The 17681-nt window shown below is 56.0% G+C and overlaps 2 protein-coding genes across 4 annotated transcripts in view; one reads left to right on the forward strand and one right to left on the reverse strand.

Annotated features, from left to right (window-relative positions):
• Nucleotides 1–662: 662 nt before the first annotated feature.
• Nucleotides 663–11854, forward strand: HTR6 (5-hydroxytryptamine receptor 6). The gene is given in 5 exon segments (XM_059374984.1): nt 663–871; nt 1210–2062; nt 10986–11144; nt 11345–11683; nt 11685–11854. Coding segments are annotated over 4 exon segments (1323 nt in total). The 5' UTR covers nt 663–871; nt 1210–1348; the 3' UTR covers nt 11796–11854.
• A 2071-nt stretch (nt 11855–13925) lies between these two features.
• Nucleotides 13926–17681, reverse strand: part of TMCO4 (transmembrane and coiled-coil domains 4) — an 85478-nt gene continuing 81722 nt past the window's right edge. For all 3 annotated transcript variants that reach the window (XM_059376457.1, XM_059376456.1, XM_059376458.1), the window contains one exon: nt 13926–15012. In XM_059376457.1, the coding sequence (XP_059232440.1) occupies nt 14635–15012 (378 nt within the window). In that variant the 3' untranslated portion in view covers nt 13926–14634. The remainder of the gene's footprint in view (nt 15013–17681) is intronic.

The following is a 17681-nucleotide window of genomic DNA, read 5'->3' on the forward strand; positions in this document are numbered from 1 at the left end:
GACTAGGAGGACCAACCCATCAGACTTCATCCTTCATGTCCGGTGCTGTCGGGGAACGCTAGGTTTCTGCTCAAAGGACCCCGAGGAGGAGGTAACCTGCTGTTTAAAGGTTCCAAAAAAGCTATATGGGTTGTTATATATTATGTATACTATTAGATACATGTACATATGTGTATGTATGTGTGTGTGTACACATCTGGGTGTCAAGCGAGCTCCCCGGTAGCTCCCAATGGGCTGCGAACCGGCAGCTCCCCCACTGGGGAGCAATCCTAGATGAAGGCAGCCACGGCCCCTCCTCTGAGTTCCTCCTGCGCCGCTGCCACGTCAGGTGGGAGAGGGGTGTGCGGGGGCGCAGGGGCGGTGGAGGCTGCGACCCGGAGGTGGGAGGACTCCGCGCGCCGGGGGGTCGGAGGCTCGGTTATCCCCGCCCACCGCGGGGCGGGGCGGGGCGCAGGCTCCGCGGCTCCGGGACCGCGCGCTCCTGGAAGCACCACCCGCTCCTCCGCGGCGCGGGCCCCTAGCGGAGCCTCCCAGGCTTCCTGGGCGCCTGCCTGGCCCGCGGCCGCCTTCTCCTTCCCCAGCCCTGCAGGGCCTGCCGCAGTCGCAGGCAGCGGAGCAGCGCGGAGCGCCCAGGTACCGAGCGCGGGCGGGAGCGGGGCCGGGGACCCCGCGGCCGCACGGCCGCTGCTGCTGCTCCTGTCCCGGCGGGCCGGCCGGGCATCCTCCCGCACGCCGCAGGGGGCCGTAGTCGCCCAAGCCCGGGCTGCCTCTGCGTCGGCTCAGAGACCTGCTTTCTCCACCGAGGGCTTTGCTCTGGCCCGGCCCCCGCCCTGCCATCCCAAGTGACCGCGGCTCCCCACCTAGCGCCCAGGTACAGCCACCTGCCGCGGAAGGGGCTGCCCCCTGCGGAGCGCGCTCGTTTGTCCCAGCTCCCGGCTCCTCAGGTCCCCGCCCCAGGCACGCGTCCCCGCCTCTCCCTTCCCGCCCTCCCCTCTAGGGTGCTCTGCCCCCTCCCGTTCAACCTCCCAGCCACCTGCAGTCCCTGATTTCCCGCCCGCTCTCTATGGGGGACTCTGCACCTCATCAGGTACCCCCTTCCAAATCCCTACCGTTTGCTCCGTGTCCCCACCTCACACCATATAACCCCTCTCCATCTTCCTTGGCTCGTTGCCCCTTGACCTAGTGCCCCTGTCCCTCTCTTTCCCCCAGACCCCTGGTGGCGGTCCGTTCTCACCGACGACGCCCACTCAGCCTCTGCTCAGGTCCCTCCCTTTGGCCTCCCGCGCATCCCACCTCGTCCTCCGGAGCCCCTCGGGCCTGACGTCCTCGCCCTCCGCCCCCCGCCCCCATGGTCCCCGAGCCCGGCCCCGCCAACCACAGCACCCCAGACTGGGGGTCGGGGCCGCCGTCGCACCCCGCGGGCAGCGGCTGGGTGGCGGCCGCGCTGTGCGTGGTCATCGTGCTGACGACGGCGGCCAACTCGCTGCTCATCGCGCTCATCTGCACGCAGCCGGCGCTGCGCAACACGTCCAACTTCTTCCTGGTGTCGCTCTTCACGTCGGACCTGATGGTGGGGCTGGTGGTGATGCCGCCCGCCATGCTGAACGCGCTGTACGGGCGCTGGGTGCTGGCGCACGGCCTCTGCCTGCTCTGGGCCGCCTTCGACGTGATGTGCTGCAGCGCCTCCATCCTCAACCTCTGCCTCATCAGCCTGGACCGCTACCTGCTCATCCTCTCGCCGCTGAGCTACAAGCTGCGCATGACGCCGCCGCGCGCCCTGGGGCTCGTCCTGGGCGCCTGGAGCCTGGCCGCGCTCGCTTCCTTCCTGCCCCTGCTGCTGGGCTGGCACCAGCTGGGCCGCGCGCGGGCCCCTGCCCCGGGCCAGTGCCGCCTGCTGGCCAGCCTGCCCTTTGTCCTCGTGGCGTCGGGCCTCACCTTCTTCCTGCCCTCGGGCGCCATCTGCTACACCTACTGCAGGATCCTGCTGGCGGCACGCAAGCAGGCGGTGCAGGTGGCCTCGCTCACGACCGGTGCCGCCGGCCAGGCCTTGGAGACGCTGCAGGTACCTGGGACCCGCAGGGAGGCCCGGGCTTGGGGGATGGAGAGCCATGAGCAGCCTCTGGGTGCCCACAGGGCATCTGTCACCTAATATATACCTTTGCTGGTGACCTCCAAGTGGCCATTTCCAACACACCCGACTCTTCTGCGCTCTAGACTCAGTGCTGACTGTCCCCAGGACAGCTCCGCCAGCATGCGGGGTTGGCTTCCGGAAGGTAACATGGGCCAAGGGAATTCTGGGTGTCCCCCCCCCCCACCTGCTCCTCTCCCTGTCTTTCCCATCATGGCAAGTGGGCACATCAGGGCATCACCCCACAGAAACTTAGGAATAATTTCTCTCCCTCATGCTCATGGGGTTCATTATCAAGGCCTGTTGGTGCTGTCCTCCCGAACACGCCCCACCTCTAAGGCCACCCTTCTGGCAGCCCACCATTGCTTCTTTCCCGGAAGCCGTCACTAGTCTCCTGCCGGCTTCCCCTGCTTCCACTCCACACTCACTCGGGTCGACTCTCTGCCCGGGAGCCAGCGCTTGACAAAACAGAAGTGGTCCTGTCTCTCTTAAGATAAAAGCGGAGACCCCTGTTGGGATCCGGCCTGGGAATGTGCCTCTGCCAAGCTCTCCAGCTTTACCTCCTCCCCTTGCCTTCACCAGCCCTTCCGATGTTTCTGGAAGGCACCGGATTGTGGTCGGTGTCCAGGACTTGGCCTCGCTGTTCCCTCTCTGCCTGGCCGGCTCTTCCCCTGGGGCTGTCCTGCCTGCCTCCTTTTCAGCTCACAGGTCACCTCTCCCCAGCGTCTGTCCCGGACCACTCTGTCTGCAGACCGTCTAAGCTCCCTCACCCTGTTATTCTCTATCCCAACCGCAGGTTTATGTGTCGACTTGGTCATTGTCTAGCTCCCCCACGAGAGTGTAAGCTGGGCGCATCTGGTGTGGTTTTGATCCTCATGGTACATCCTGGGTGCTCACTAATGACTTGTGAGTGCTAAGGCCCTGCGGTGACTGGAGTGGGGTTGTCTGCTTTTGTCACTCGGACCATATGGCACCCGAGTCTGACTGTCCATAGTTCTAAACCCCCAAAGAATGGGGCTTTAGCTTGACCAGGCCTGAGGCACAGAGAATTAGGGGGCAGGCCCCGAGGAAGGTCCTGAGGGCTTCTCCGGTCTTGATGTAGTCCCAGGGGGAGGAGCCTCATGCAGGATGGGAGGTACTGGGGGTTTGTGTGGATGGTGGGGGGTGGCTGAAAGGCAGGCCTTGGGAGCAGCTTGCCTGACACCCCCCGACCCCCAGGCCCTGCGTCCTGGAGCTGCAGCTACCCTATCAACCAGGGGGTCAGGCCTTCAGGGAACCCGAAGTCAAGGCTGCAGTCCTACTCCCTCCCTCTGTCTGTGCGCACTGGAGAACATTCCTGAATCCCAGTAGGTGGCTGTGACTCTCACTTGGTTCTCCAGCAGTAGAAAGGCCGCCCTGAGCCATGCACCCTCTCCCCCTGGGTTCTTGTAAAGGAGCGTTTCCCAAACTGGAGGCATCTGGAACCACGTGGGACTTTCTGCCTTCTCTCCACCCACCCATGCGCCTCAGGGGCTCCCTTCTTCTGCATTTTGCATATTTCTCTCCGCTGCCTCACTTATCTTTTTCCTTCCATGCCTTGGTTTAGAAAGGACCCTTCTTATCTCTTCCAGAAATGGAAACTCAGTACCTTGGCCACAAACAGAAGGTGGTCCTAAAGACAGCTGCCGTGCACTCTTCAGGAACCCCAGCTGTGTTGCTGGAGTTCGGAGGGGAGGTCCGAGGGGCCCAGCCCCAGGCCCGCTTTCTCTTTGGTGCTAGCGGGTTGTTAAAGACTGAGCGGCATCAACACCCACTTTCTCTTGACACAACCAGAAAAGGAGCTGGGAGAGTGCTGGAAAAGTCTCATGTTCTCGCTCCGTCATTGAGTTCTCTTACGGGTCATCTTATGCTCCTGCGCCTCGGGGAGCTCTGCGCGAGTGACCAAGGATATGAGGAGGTGGCTGTTCTTGGTGAGGTTGAGGTGGGGGGGGGTCTGGATTCTCCGTGCCAGTGGTACCCGTGACACAATTTCTGTCCCTGAGGCTAACTGGCTGGTGCCAGGATTGGACCTGAGACTGTGGCCCGGAGCCCCGGGGTGCCGACCGCCGCAGTCCCACGGTTTCTCTGTGCCTGCCATGTACTGACACTGGGCTAAGCTTGTCCCCCAAACACCCACCATCATCCCCATGGGGCAGATGGGGAGACTGGGGTTCCGAGAGAGGGGAGGGGTCTGACCCCACCACTTCCCAACCACTCAGCTCCTTAGCCAGCCTCCTGTATGCCTGCTTTCTGGCTCAACTGCCAGCATTTGGGGATTTTGTTCCTGGAACACGGCCTCTCCTCCATTTTCCTGGGTCACAACCCCTTTCCTCCCACCCAAGCTGGCCTGTCCCAGAACCTAGGCTTCCAGCCGGGCAGCGGAAGCTCCAGTGCCTGGACTAAAGGAACTGATAAAAATGAACACAACTTGGGGTGCCTTGGACCCCTTTCCTCCAGTCCTCAGCCCTACTTAGCCCTGAGCTCCCTTCCCCAGTCCGGCTGCTAGCTTCTCCGCAGGGGACGGGTGGGGGCACATGGGTTTCGGAAGCCCCAGCTCGGGTTTGAGGACACGGAAACTGAGCAGGCTCGAGTATTTTAATCGCTCCTCCCCGCCCCGCCCCCCACATCGGCCTCGTTGTGTGAACTGGCTTTTCAGAAGCCACTGGTTAGCTCGGCGGTCTCAGCCAGGGCTTCGTGGCCCTGCGGCTGTGAGGTAGGGGTCTCCCTGCCAGCTGCAGCAGAGACTGGGCTGGGATGAAGAGCGGGGCATGGGGAGAGTGGCTTCAGAGTCAGTGAGATGCTGCCAGTGTAGGGGAGAGAGGGAGAGAGAGACGTGCAGAGATCTGTGCCGGGGCGGGACGCCGCTTGTCCTCGGGAGGGACCAGTGGGGGAGGTCAGCGATGGAGAGCAGCAGGGGAGAAGGAGGTCTGCCGGGTGTTTGCCTCCCCAGCCTCTTTGTCTCTGCGTCAGGACCTGTGCCTTTGGTTCGCAGCCCTTTACCCGCCGCCTCCCTCTGCACATCCTCTTCCTCCGCTTTCCCCAGCCTTCTCCCCTCCAGGTCCACCTCGCCTGCTTCTCCGCCTTCTCCATCTTCCCATCTGCCTCTCCCCCTTCTCTCCATCAGTCCCCCCCCCCGCCTCCTCCACCAGCCTTTTCCACCCTCCCTCACCCAGCTCCGCATCACTTTGTCTTAGCGATCTGTCTTCCCTTCCATTGCTGTCCTTCCTCCTCAGAGGAGGAGGCTGTGATCACAGAAATATCTCAGAGGGGGTGGAGGGGGCTGAGCTGGGGAGAGGCTGACAGAGCAGCGAGGCTGAGCATGGCAGACTGGGCTGCTGATGGGAACAAGGGGGTCCGGGGCAGCCAGGGCTGGCTGTAGGAGCTTGGGCATCCGGCTGGTCAGGGGTTCAAATCCTGCTTCCAGCACTGCTGATGACTTTGGACAAGCCACTCAGCTCCCACTACCCCAGGAGCAATGCTACTTATGACTTGGGGCTGTTTGAAGGATCGGCGAGACGACGTATGTCAGCCTGGCACACACTAGGTGCTCAGCATGTGTTTGTTCCTCCTCTTTCCTCTCGGTGGTGAGATACGTGGTTTTGGAGAAGTCATCCCTCGGAGTGTCTTTAGGGGAAAAAAAAAAAAAAACAAACCTTCGTTTCTGCCAATAACAGCATCATCACCAGAATCAAAGAGCTGAGCCGGACTCTAACAACAGAAATGCTGGCTGACGCTTCCGTGGGGCTTACTGAGTGCCAGGCTCTGATCAGCTGACTCTGTGCGTGCTACCTTCGCTAGTCCTTACTACAACCCTGTGGGGCGGATGCCCCTGTGATGGCCATTTTACAGATGAGAAAGCTGAGGCACAGAGAGGTGAAACTCCTTGCCTGGGGTCACACAACCAGTTAGTAACAGAGCCAGGATTTGAAACCAGACCGTCTGGCTCCAGAGTCTGTCTTAGAACCCTCACACTACAAGTAGGTGATTATAAAAATTTTGAATTATACAGGGGAATACATAAATACACTTTAAAATAAAAATCCAGAGGGTGCCTGTCTGGCTCAGTTGATAGACCATGTGGCTCTTGATCTTGGGGTCCTGAGTTCAAGCCCCACGTTGGGTGTAGAACCTACTTAAAAAAAATAGATAAAAAATTTTAAAACTATCCAGCCATAGAGATAAGGTGAAAGAACCTCCCAAGTCCCACCCAGCCACCTTTGATTCCTAGGGATATTCTTACTGATTTAGGATGTGTCTTTCCACTCCTCTGTGTGTGTGTGTGTGTGTGTGTGTGTGTTTCCATGTTTGTTTATGTATCCAAAGAGACTTAGTGCTTTGTTTTGTGTATTTTTTTTGTTTTGTGTATTTTTTATTTTTATTTTTTTACTTAAAAATATTTTTTGAAGATTTTATTTATTTATTTGAGAGAGAGCGAGTGAGAGCGTGAATGCACACAAGCCGGGGAGAGGGAGAAGCAGGCTCCCCGCTGAGCACAGAGCCCAAGGCGGGACTCGATCCCATGATTCTGAGATCATGACCCAAGCTGAAGGCAGATGCTTAACCAACTGAGCCACCCAGGCGCCCCTGTTTTGTGTAATTTTAAAGCAAATGGAGTCCTGTTGTACCTACCATTTTGAAACTTGCCATTACCACTTAATATTGGTATTATGTCTTGGAGATCTTGTCATTTGACCAATTATATTCTTGGCTCCCGGGGAGGCACTGCCAGCCTCTCACCCAGGCGGCTGCCCTCGGCAGTGGTAGGGGTGTGCAAACAACAGCACATGGCCGCGAGGGCAGAGAGAAGTGGGCAGTTGCAGCTGGCATGAGCTAGACCTCAGGGTGAGGCCGGCGGCTGCCACTGGCTTCTGCCCCATGAGGGCCTCTGTGACAGTGCTGGGGTTTCTGTAATCCCCCGCATGCAAGCAATTTCTGGAGCTAGGAATGCAGTTTCTGGGGCTAGGAATGCAATTTCTGAAGCTAGGAATGACTTTGAATCCCAACTCAGCCCTTATCTGCTGTGTGGCTACGGGCAAGTTCTTTTGCCTCTCTGAACCTTATCGGCAAAATGGGGATATTAATACCTACTTCGCGTCAAGGCTGAATGGCACGAGGAAGATCAGATGCTGACACACAGTAGTGCTCCTTAAATGCGGACAAAGTGCTGATTGGGGTCACTTGGAGTGCTTTGCTTTGAGGCCTTGTGCTGGGACAGTATGACCTAGGGAAGGTGCCCTATCCTCTCTGGGCCTTCTCTCTTCCCTTCTGCTTGTGTTCTTGGGTTAAATCTTTGGGGGAGAAGAAGAGAAAGAAAAACCCAGGTTTTTCCCAGGAAGATTCCTAGAGAGGGAACCTGAGGCCATCTTTAATCCCTTCTCTGGAGCTCCTTTCCCAGTGATTGCCTCCCATCCAGATATCTCTCCAGGGTCTCAATTCCCCAGTGCCCTAGAGCTCTGACAAGATCAGGGCTGTCTCTTGCCCCGCCCAGGTTGCCAGAGGTCAGGGGGGTACCGGCGTGAGTGGCTTCTCTGGAGATGGTAGCTCCATCTGTCCCCATCCATGGCAGCAATGTGAGAGCATGGAAGATCTTTGGGGGAAGCAGGAGGCTCTCCAGGCTGACCATGATGGGGCCACAGGAGCCATACAGAGTCTACCCTGGGAGGGAGAAAAGGAGACAATGAAAGAGAAGAACAGAGCCTTTCTCCCTCCCTAGTTACAGCATGGTGAGTCAGAGCGTTTGTCCTGACATCTGTGCTGCTTTGGAGAGGCTGAGCTGCTAGCAGAAGGACGGGGCTCCTGAGGGTGCTCAAAATTCCCCCAGCCTCCAACACACAGCACTGAACCGACCTCAGGGCTACTGTGTATGTAGCACTTAACTCCGCATCAGGCACTGTGCATGCATTTATTATCCAAAGCCTTGCAACGACTCCACAAGCTGAGTATTGTTTTTCCCATTTTACAGATGTGGAAACAGAGACTGTCTCAAGATCACAGAGCGAGTAAGTGGTAGAGGCATGACTTGAAGCCAGATCACTTGTCTTAAAAGTCCAGCTCTTGCCTCCGCACAAGGCGGCCCCACCAAGACGGAGGGGAGAAATCAAAGGCTTCTCTTAGGCTGTGCTTTGTGAATTTGTCCTTGGTATTCATATAACCAGATATCACCTGGATAAACATACTGAGAGGTGGGAGTTACAGTGTGCTTCATCACCCCACTCCTGCCTACCGCCATTCTAGCCTCCTTAATCTTAAAGATAGATAGCATCTACCTGGGCTTTCAGCACCATGGACAGGACACCAAAGAGGAGGCAAGGAGAGATGGGCAGGGCTGAAAGGGGGCATTTCTGCGCCAGAGCCGGGTGGGGGTTTGGCTTTGGTGCTCCCGGGACTAACACATCTTCTTGGCTTTGCCTCCTCCACCCCCTTTCCATCTGCGAAGGTTGCCTGGAAATCTGGTTCCCTTCCTGCCTCCTTCTGACTTTTTCAATTACTCTGTACTCAGCCCACCTCTGGCTCCCTCAAGAGCTAAGCTGGGCTCTCCTGCAGTATAGGAAATTTTGGAGGAGGAACACCTGGCTGGCTCAGTTGGAGGAACTTGCAACTGTGAGTTTGGGGCTGTGAGTTTGAGCCCCACGTTGGGTGTAGAGATTACTTAAAAATCTTTTTTGTTTAAGATTTTACTTATTTGGGGCACCTGGGTGGCTCAGTGGTTTAAGCCTCTACCTACTGCTCAGGTCATGATCTCAGGGTCCTGGGATGGAGCCCCATATCGGGCTCTCTGCTCAGCAGGGAGCTTTCTTCTCCCAACTCCTCTGTCTGCCTCTCTGCCTGCTTGTGATCTCTGTCTGTCAAATAAATAAATAAAATCTAAAAAAAAAAAAAAGATTTTACTTATTTATTTGACAGAGACACACACACACACACACACACACACACTGAGAGATAAGTAGGCATAGAGGCAGGCAGAGAGAGAGAGGGGTAAAGCAGGTTCCCTGCTGAGCAGAGAACTTGACGTGGGGCTTGATCCCAGGACCATGAGATCATGACCTGAACCAAAGGCAGAAGCTTTAACCCACTGAGCCATCCAGGTGCCTCAAGTTTACTTAAAAATTTTAGAAAGAAAGAAAGAGAAAAGAAAAGAAAGGAAGGAAAGAAGGAAGGAGAAAGAAAGAAAAAGAGTAGAGGAATCCCTCGCTTCTAAAGGCCAGGCATGGCTCCAGGCTACACACATGACCTTTACATAGTTCAATGAACTGTGCATACCTTGGCATACTGGTATTTACTTAAATTATAAATGTAAGTTGGTCTCACTTTGTGTAAAACTAGTGTATGAAAATCCAAATTGATTACAACATGCACTTTAGAGGGGGGTTTCTATGTCCCAGCTTTTGTGGGCATTGGGGGTTTCGTGGCTGGGCCTCAAGGTGGTCTCTGAATCCACTGGAATTATGGGATGTTTCTTCCTTCTCTGTGTGTGCATGTGTAACAATTTATATGCTTTTTGTTTTCTGGGGAATTGTTTTGTAGATTGCATTAGATTCTCAGTGAGCTCAGGAGGTCGAAAAATTTGAGGTAAGAGCTGGAGAGAAGGATCGTCTAGTTCAGAGCTTTTTAGTGTTTTGGGACTGCTGGTCACCAGTCTGCAAACTCAAATTCTTTTTTTCTTTTATAAGTGTCTTTTTTAAAAAAAGATTTTATTTATTTATTTGACAAACAGAGATCACAAGTAGGCAGAGAGGCAGGCAGAGAGATTGAGAGAGAGAGAGAGAGAGGAGAAAGCAGGCTACCTGCCGAGCAGAGAGCCCAGTGTGGGGCTCCATCCCAGGACCACGGGATCATGACCTGAGCTGAAGGCAGAGGCTTTAACCCACTGAGCCATCCAGGTGCCCCAGCAAACTCAAATTCTAACCTCTTCATGCCTGCATCCCCTTCAACAGCAGTTGGGGGAAGCTCCTTTCTCCTTCTTTTCTTCCCCGTGCTCTAGCTCTTGAGGTCAATGTTTGGGAATGAAGATGTCTGTCAGTTCACAGTGTAATTTGAGTTGTTCAATGCCGAGGTCACTAGCACCCCTAGGAGTCTAAAATGGATTTATTGAAAACATATACTCCTTGCATGTGTTTTCAGAAAAGCACCATATTCTGTGCGATGTAAGGGTAAGTGTGCAGGCAAAATCATTACTATCTTTACTCCCAAATATGAGGGAAATCTCTCTATGAAGAGATTGCCAGGTCCTGGGCAGTGGCACGGCCTCTTTGGTCAAGTATGGTTTAATTGCAACTAGTTGTTGAAGGGTCAAAGGCTTTGTGTGGTGCTGGGGCTCATGGCCACATGTGTTGACTTGTACTGAGTGTTGTCCTTGGCGAGGTGGGCAGGGGCTCCCCTGAACTGATAGTGTTGGCTTTGTCTTACTATCCTTCCTAAAGCGCCTCGTGTCAGGGTCAGGGCTCAGTCTATTGCTGAACTCAAGCCACAGTCTGGGCTAAGGTTGGGATCAGTGCTCTCCAGGGTCGTGGCTCCGTTTGAGACCTTGGTTACACAGGTCTCAATCTATGGCAACTATCCGGGCTTAGTCTGGGACCCTGAGCAGGGCTTGGTTTCTTGTTGATGTTGGTGCATGGTCTAGAGCCAAGATCAAGGTTTGCTCTGGAGTCAAGGTCAGTTCTGCTGTTGGGGAACCTAGGGCTATATAGCTGGGCCTCGGTCAAGGATCAGAATGGCTCAGTTTATTGCTGGCACTAAGGCTCAGTCTAGAATTAGGATTGAGGCTTAGTCTGTGGCTGGGATTAGGGTCTGACTGGGGCTCTTCCTCAGGTAACTTATGGATGTGGCCTTCCTTCCACAGGTACCCAGGACCCCACGCCCGGCGATGGAGTCAGCTGATAGCCGACGTCTGGCCACCAAGCACAGCAGGAAGGCCTTGAAGGCCAGTCTGACACTGGGCATCCTGTTGGGCATGTTCTTTGTGACCTGGCTGCCCTTCTTTGTGGCCAACATAGCCCAGGTAATGCCACCCCAGGGGGCAGGTGGGTCCAGGCCTCGCTGGGGAGGCCCCGACCTGCACCCCAGCCCAGACATGGGGATAAAAGGAGGGTGGGCTGCCTCTCAGGGCATAGGTGTTTGTGGTGCCTCTCCCACCCGTGCTGGCTGGGGTGGCCTGTGACCCTGCTCCGGGACCAAGCATGACATACGCCATTTCTCCAGGCTGTGTGCGACTGCATCTCCCCAGAACTCTTCGACGTTCTCACGTGGCTGGGTTACTGTAACAGCACCATGAACCCCATCATCTACCCACTCTTCATGCGGGACTTCAAGCGGGCCCTGGGCAGGTTCCTGCCATGTTCCCGCTGCCTTGGGGAGCGCCGTGCCAGCCTTGCCTCGCCCTCTATGCGCACCTCTCACAGCGGCCCCCGGCCGGGCCTGAGCCTGCAGCACGTGCTGCCTCTGCCCCGGCCACCTGACTCCAATTCTGACTCGGGCTCAGCTTCCGGTGGCTCCTCCGGCCTGCAGCGCACGGCCCAGCCCCTGCTGCCTAGAGAGGCCCCCACGGGAGCCCCCAGCCTTGGTCAGGGCTGCCGCGGTGGTCAGTTTCTTCAACATCGATCCCGTGGAGTCCCAGCTGCAGCTCCGTCCACTTGGGGCTCCCACGAACTGACCCGGGCTTGGAGCTGGTCGGTGGGGAGCTGTACTGGATAGAACCAAGTCCCCAAGGCCTTGGACCAGCTCTTGGCTAAGGCTGGGAGGCTGCGGGTATCCTGGGAGCCCTCGGAGGGTCAGCGGGGGCACTAAGCCAGCCCCCACTGCCCCCCCCCCTCGGGGGGAAAATAGCTGGTTCAGACGGTTTTCTCCAGGATGCCTCACTGCCGAGTAAAACCTGTGTGTGTGTGTGTGGAGGTGGCTGGGGGACTCTGGCAGAGGGGAAAAGGACTTCTCGGTTCAACTTAGGGTGAAGACAATCATCTTTGACATTTCATGAGTGTGCAGGGGAGGGTTGCCTCTGCTTGCAGAGGTGGATGAGGGCTGGGCTGGCTCCCTCATTCCTCAAAGTGTAGTCCTCAGGCCACCAGCATTTGTGTCACCTCCTTGGAGTTTGTTACAAATGCACACCCTGACACCTCCCCCCCCACCCCAAGACCTGCTGCGTCAGAACCTGCATGTTAGCAAGAGCCCCCGGTGAACTGTGCCCAGTGTAGTTTGAGACGTGCAGGTTTGGATGATCTTTAACTGTGAGGATGAGGATGTTCAGTCGGGACAGCGTCTTGGGGCGGGGTGGGTGGGTTGTGTGTGGAGCCGCACAGAACCTGACCCAGGAGTCAGGAAGACAGAAATCTGAATCTCCGCTCCAGTACTCACCAGCTCTTGCACAGGTCCCTTAACCTATCTGAGTCTGGTGTTCCATGTACAAGTGGGGGTAACAATGCCTGATCATAGGGTGTCACGAGAATTAGGAGAGCACGTACAGACTACCCAGCACCCACAAGGAGTGCTGTAGGTGATACCTGCGGTTGTCAAACTCCCGGGCTTCCAGCCCCCGTGGCCTCTCGCTGTGGGCCAGAAAGGGCTGTTTGTTCCCCCATTTTTCCCGTTTCCCTCCTCTTCTTCAGGCCTGGCCCAGATCCCACCACCTGACTGCCCGTGGCTTCCCAGCTTCTTGCTCTGGATGCTGGGTGGGGCTCCCGTCCCCGCTCCCAGGCTGCTGCACTGTCTCTCCTGGAGAGCAAAGCAGGAGCTGGTAGTTTCTTGCTCAGCACCAGGAATAGGTCTCCCTCCATCCTGGACTTCCTCGGGCCTGGAAGGGAACCAGCTGATGGGGATACATCAGCCCAGGGCCCCACCTCCCCCTGGCATTGCCTGGGTCAGCCAGAGAAATGGGACTGGAGCCTGCTTAGGAACGCAGAGTGGAGCACAAGAAGTTGGTGTGGGTTGCTGCCCTCAGGCAGCTTGGTGAACCCTGGCATAGGGTCCTGGGTCGTTTTTGAGGGGGACTCTTGGTTCCCACAGTTTACCTGCCATAAGGTCCTTTTAGGTCCGAGTCCCCCCGGATCCATCACCCCAAACTCCCAGGGAGCCGTCCACGCGTGGCCTGGCGCTCTCCTTGGTGCTGATTTGATTCAACTCTGGCCCCAGTCACTGGCCACAGAGGGGCCGTGGTGCTCGTTGGGGCTTCCCCTCTGCCCCAGGCCTGCCTGTGTGGACTCTTAATAAACACTAGCTGAGGCCGTGACTGTGGTGTGGACTGGATTTGCCTGAGGGGCCCTGGGGTTGGAGAAGCAGCTGGTGAAGTGGGACGAGACCCTGGGCAACATGAGCTGTCTGGACTGGCAGAAGCGGTTCTATAAATATTTGTTGAATGAACAAGCAAACACACACACACACACACACACACACACACACACACACACACACACACTTCAGCTCTAATATTCTAGTTCCTTCTGCAGTCCTCCAATGGAATGCCTCCCCTGCCCCGCTCAGAGCTTGTCAATACTTCCTCTGCCTGGGTTCTGGCTTCCCCATCTGCACAATGGAAGACCACCATCTCTGGCCTCTCATTCAAGGACAGTGGAAGGAACCCAGGAAGAGGTTCCCAGGGATACAGATATAGTGGCCGAGAGCCGGGCTCTGGAATCTGAGACTGACCAGCTGTGTGATCTTGAGCAGGTTAACTAACCTCTCTGGGTCTTAAGAACTTTCAGTTACATGAAGATAATAGCAGCGCCTCATTAGGTTATTGGTAGGGTCAGCTGAGACAGTCCATGTAAGCACTCTGTTCCAAATTCTCAATTATTATTTATTATAAGCATTATCTCCCCTTCCTGCTTTAGGAAATTCTTCCCCTGTGTAATTCATCCTTGTCACCGGGCCCACTTCTCACCCATAGTGCATGCTGACTCAGCATATATTCAACATGCTGTGACACTTACATCCAGGGTGCCACATAGCACAACTGGGAGTACCCTTCACATACATCCATGTGGTTCATGCTCTTGGGGTTCTGCAGTGCACAGCCTGCACAACTGTACAGGAACATCTGATTGCACATCCTCAGAGCAGTCAGCTGCTGGCTCCCCACCTATACCCGCTCTGTAGGTGTATCAGTGGTGCCTGTGGGCTGGCGGGCAGCCCTGGCGTGTGGATGGAGGAGCAGGTATCTACCTGGATTTACTGGGGCTGGGGGAGCCCCCTGGGCCCCCAGATGGCCAGCCAGCCCCCACAGCTGTGGCCTGAAATACAGGAAGCCCAAGGCTGACAGGGTCCCTAGGGCTCTGAACTGTGCTGGTTGTCTCTGCAGGGCTCTGGCCTTGCTTCCTTGGGGAGGGGAAGCGGTCTATTTTTGACTCCCCTCCTTCCAGTTCCTTTCTTTTCGATCCCAAAGCTTTCAGCTTGGGAAAGGCACTGATGGAAATTCCGAGCTCACGTGGGGCAGCTGGTGGAGGGCTAAGGGAGTGCTACATGGAGGAACCTGGGAAGGCAGCTCAAGTCCCCTTCCATGGTCAGTCCAGCCCTGGGCAAGGCCCCTGGGTCTCGCTGGCACAATCGGGGCAGCCCAGTGGGTTGGGGCCCATGCCGTGGCTGCAGATCTTGGCGCTCTCAGCCGGGCTGGCAGCGGCAGGAAGGGAGGGTCCTTCACACTGGTCCAGTCCTTTTGGCGCCTGGGCTTGGCTAGAGTCGGTAGATATGGCCAGTTTGGGGTTGTCTCCGGGTGTGGCCTTGTCCGATGAGGAGGCGGCTGCTGCCTGGTGATGCTGCCCTTGGGGCAGATTGCCTGGAGCCAGCAGGAGCCCTGTTTCATCCCAGCCTGGCTTGGTGGGGATGCCCACAGTCTTCAGGATGACTTCCATCTGCTTGGCATAGTCCAAGTGGCCGCTGACCTGCAGAAGGACAGTGAGTGAGGGCCCCGGGGGGCGGTGGTCAGAGCCCTGCCTTCCCCAAAGCCCCCAGCTGAGCTCTCAGGCCTCACACTCTCCCTCAGCAGCCTCAGCCACCCGGTCACCAATGCCAGGACTCCAGCTCTCAGCGACTCTCAATCGAGTGGGGTGGGAAGCCTCTGGGTTCAGGACCACTCCAGAGTTCATTAAATAAAGGTGAAGGATGTTTCTCTATAAAATCTGGATCCTTTGGCGCAGGAATCATCACTAAGACAAGGTTGAGAACTCAGAAAGGCCAACCTTCTTCCTCAAAGAGTAAAGATACCCCATTTTGTGCTGGGATGTGTCAATGCGTAGAAAGTAGGGGAGACTGAGAACATCCGATGCCTCCCGGTGATCATGGACAATGCCCCGCGCGTAGTATGTCCTTAACACACTGTAGATGAATTTATTGGATACAGTCCATTGACAGGTATTGGCTGCTGACTGGAGCTGAAGGAATTGAGCCTTGGAGAGGCAAGGTCATATAGCTAGGTTGCCCGAGGTCATATAGCTAGGACGGGTCAGAGTTGGGTTTTAAATCTGGGCCTGTTCTCTTCACAGAAATGAGCTGGGGAGGGGAGCTTTGAAAACCACTGCCAGTTTACCAAAGAGGAAAGCAGTGTCCAGAGAGGGACGTGGTTTGCTTAATGGCACGACCTGTGAAGAGCAAAGCCCCATGGGGCTCGGGCATGAGATGATGCCTGGACTGTCTGCTCAGCTCAGATCTGCTCCTTAAATGCAGCCAAGAGCTCCCGCCACCAACGCGCCACCATCCCCCCCACCCCAACGCTCAGTCCACAGGGTCTGCTTCAGTGCCAGAGGCAAGCGCAAGACAGAACATTCCTTTTTGTTTAGAAAGAAGGGTGAGGGGAAACGCTGGGGACACTTCGGGAACCACACAAAGGCTCCGTTGATAACATCTGCATTTCCATTTGAATCACAAATCACTCTGAGCTATTCAAATGAGTTTTCAAGAAAGCAAGAAGACAATTCCCTGTACGGTTTTGTTACTTTCTCATAACCAGAGCCTGCTGACTTCTCCTTCCTCCCCCCCACCCCCTTTTTTTTTTTAAGATTTTATTTATTTGAGAGAGAGAGAGAGAGAGAGAAAGAGACAACACAAGCAGGAGGGGCAGAGGGAAGAGGGAGAGAGAGAGAATCCCAAGCAGACTCCACGCCGCGTGCTAAGCTTGACACGGGGCTCAATCTCACGACCCTGAGACCTTGACCTGAGCTGAAACCAAGAGTCAGACACTCGACCGACAGTGCCACCCAGGCGCCCCTCGTTCTGTTCTTCACAAATGCTTTTAAACAGTGTTCAGTGAACACAGACCTGTACACACCCATACGAGGGACTTTTTAGATCCCTGGGTTCAGGTCAAGGGGGCAGTGTCTTCCCGCAGAGGGTGGACATTACTGACTGTGAGGCACTAGAAAGAACTTAAGCTTGGCATCAGAGAAACAGGGGCTCCAGCCTCAGCTTACTCTTACTAGTAACTGGATGAGTCTTTACCATGTCCTGAATTCCAGCTTCTCCATCTGTAAAATGAGAATCAGGAAAGTCTGCTACAAGAGTTCAAGGGCCCAGCACTTTGTAGGAATCAGCATATGCGACTTCTAACTATTAAGCTCCATATATGGCCCAAAACACTTTCACGGGGAAGTTACCCAATTAGAATTAGTCATACCTACCTCATGGGGTGGGTGGGAAGAAATAATACACACAAACCATGAAGTATAGCACTGGCGCATTGCCAGTGCTGCACAAACCTGAGCTCCCTTGCCTCAGTGTTCTTGGAAGGGGTGATGGGGGACAAAGGGCAGGGCCTCAGCAGGGCTGATCCATTTGGGAACCCAAAATGGCTGCTGAAGCTCTAGCCATCACATCTCAATTCCTGCCAGCAGAAACCTAGACCCACAGAGACAGACAAGAACTGCTGAAGGGCTGGTGCTGGGCTGGGTGGAGGCAGACAGGATGGAAGGGAGATATTCGTGGGCACTGGCTATGAACCTGATTCCAGGTGGAAATCCCACCAGGCAGCTCTTCTAGAATGCATGGCTCTGGCCTTCCTTGGCTTCACGTTGGCCCACGTCTCGGCCAACCCTAGGCTCTGACCTGCCACTCTGAGAAGACACAGGGGAACCACTCGTTGGCAGAGTTCCAGTTTTCCAGTTAGTCAAAGGGATGGGAGAGCCCAGGTGAGGCCAACTCATGAGTGGGAGCAGAATCTCTTCTCGGTGGCGGGAAGGTCCGCTGTGGCTGGTGTAGGACCATCTCCCCGGCTGTCTATGGAAATGGGCCACTCATCTGGATTCACACTGGGTGCCACTGGTGCTGAGAAGCCCTCCTCGACCTTCCCATGCTGGCTAGGGACCGTCCCTGGGGCTCCCCGGTGACAGTGCTTGCCGTGCCCCGTCGTCTTCATCTGCTCATGCAAACGAGGGAGCACAGGGGCCGCTTCCGACTCCCTTGGTGCCCACGACTGGCCCCGAGCAGTGCCACCTGTTGGCTGCCTTGCAAGGCACCGTAGGACTTGCCCAAACTGGGGCTGCTGTCCCCGCCTCCGCCTGCCACCAAATGCCTTCCAGGCCTATCAGGTCCCTTCAGGGCCCTTTCCCACTCCTGGGAC

The sequence above is a fragment of the Mustela nigripes genome, chromosome 14 (assembly GCF_022355385.1).
Source record: "Mustela nigripes isolate SB6536 chromosome 14, MUSNIG.SB6536, whole genome shotgun sequence".
NCBI lineage: Eukaryota > Metazoa > Chordata > Mammalia > Carnivora > Mustelidae > Mustela > Mustela nigripes.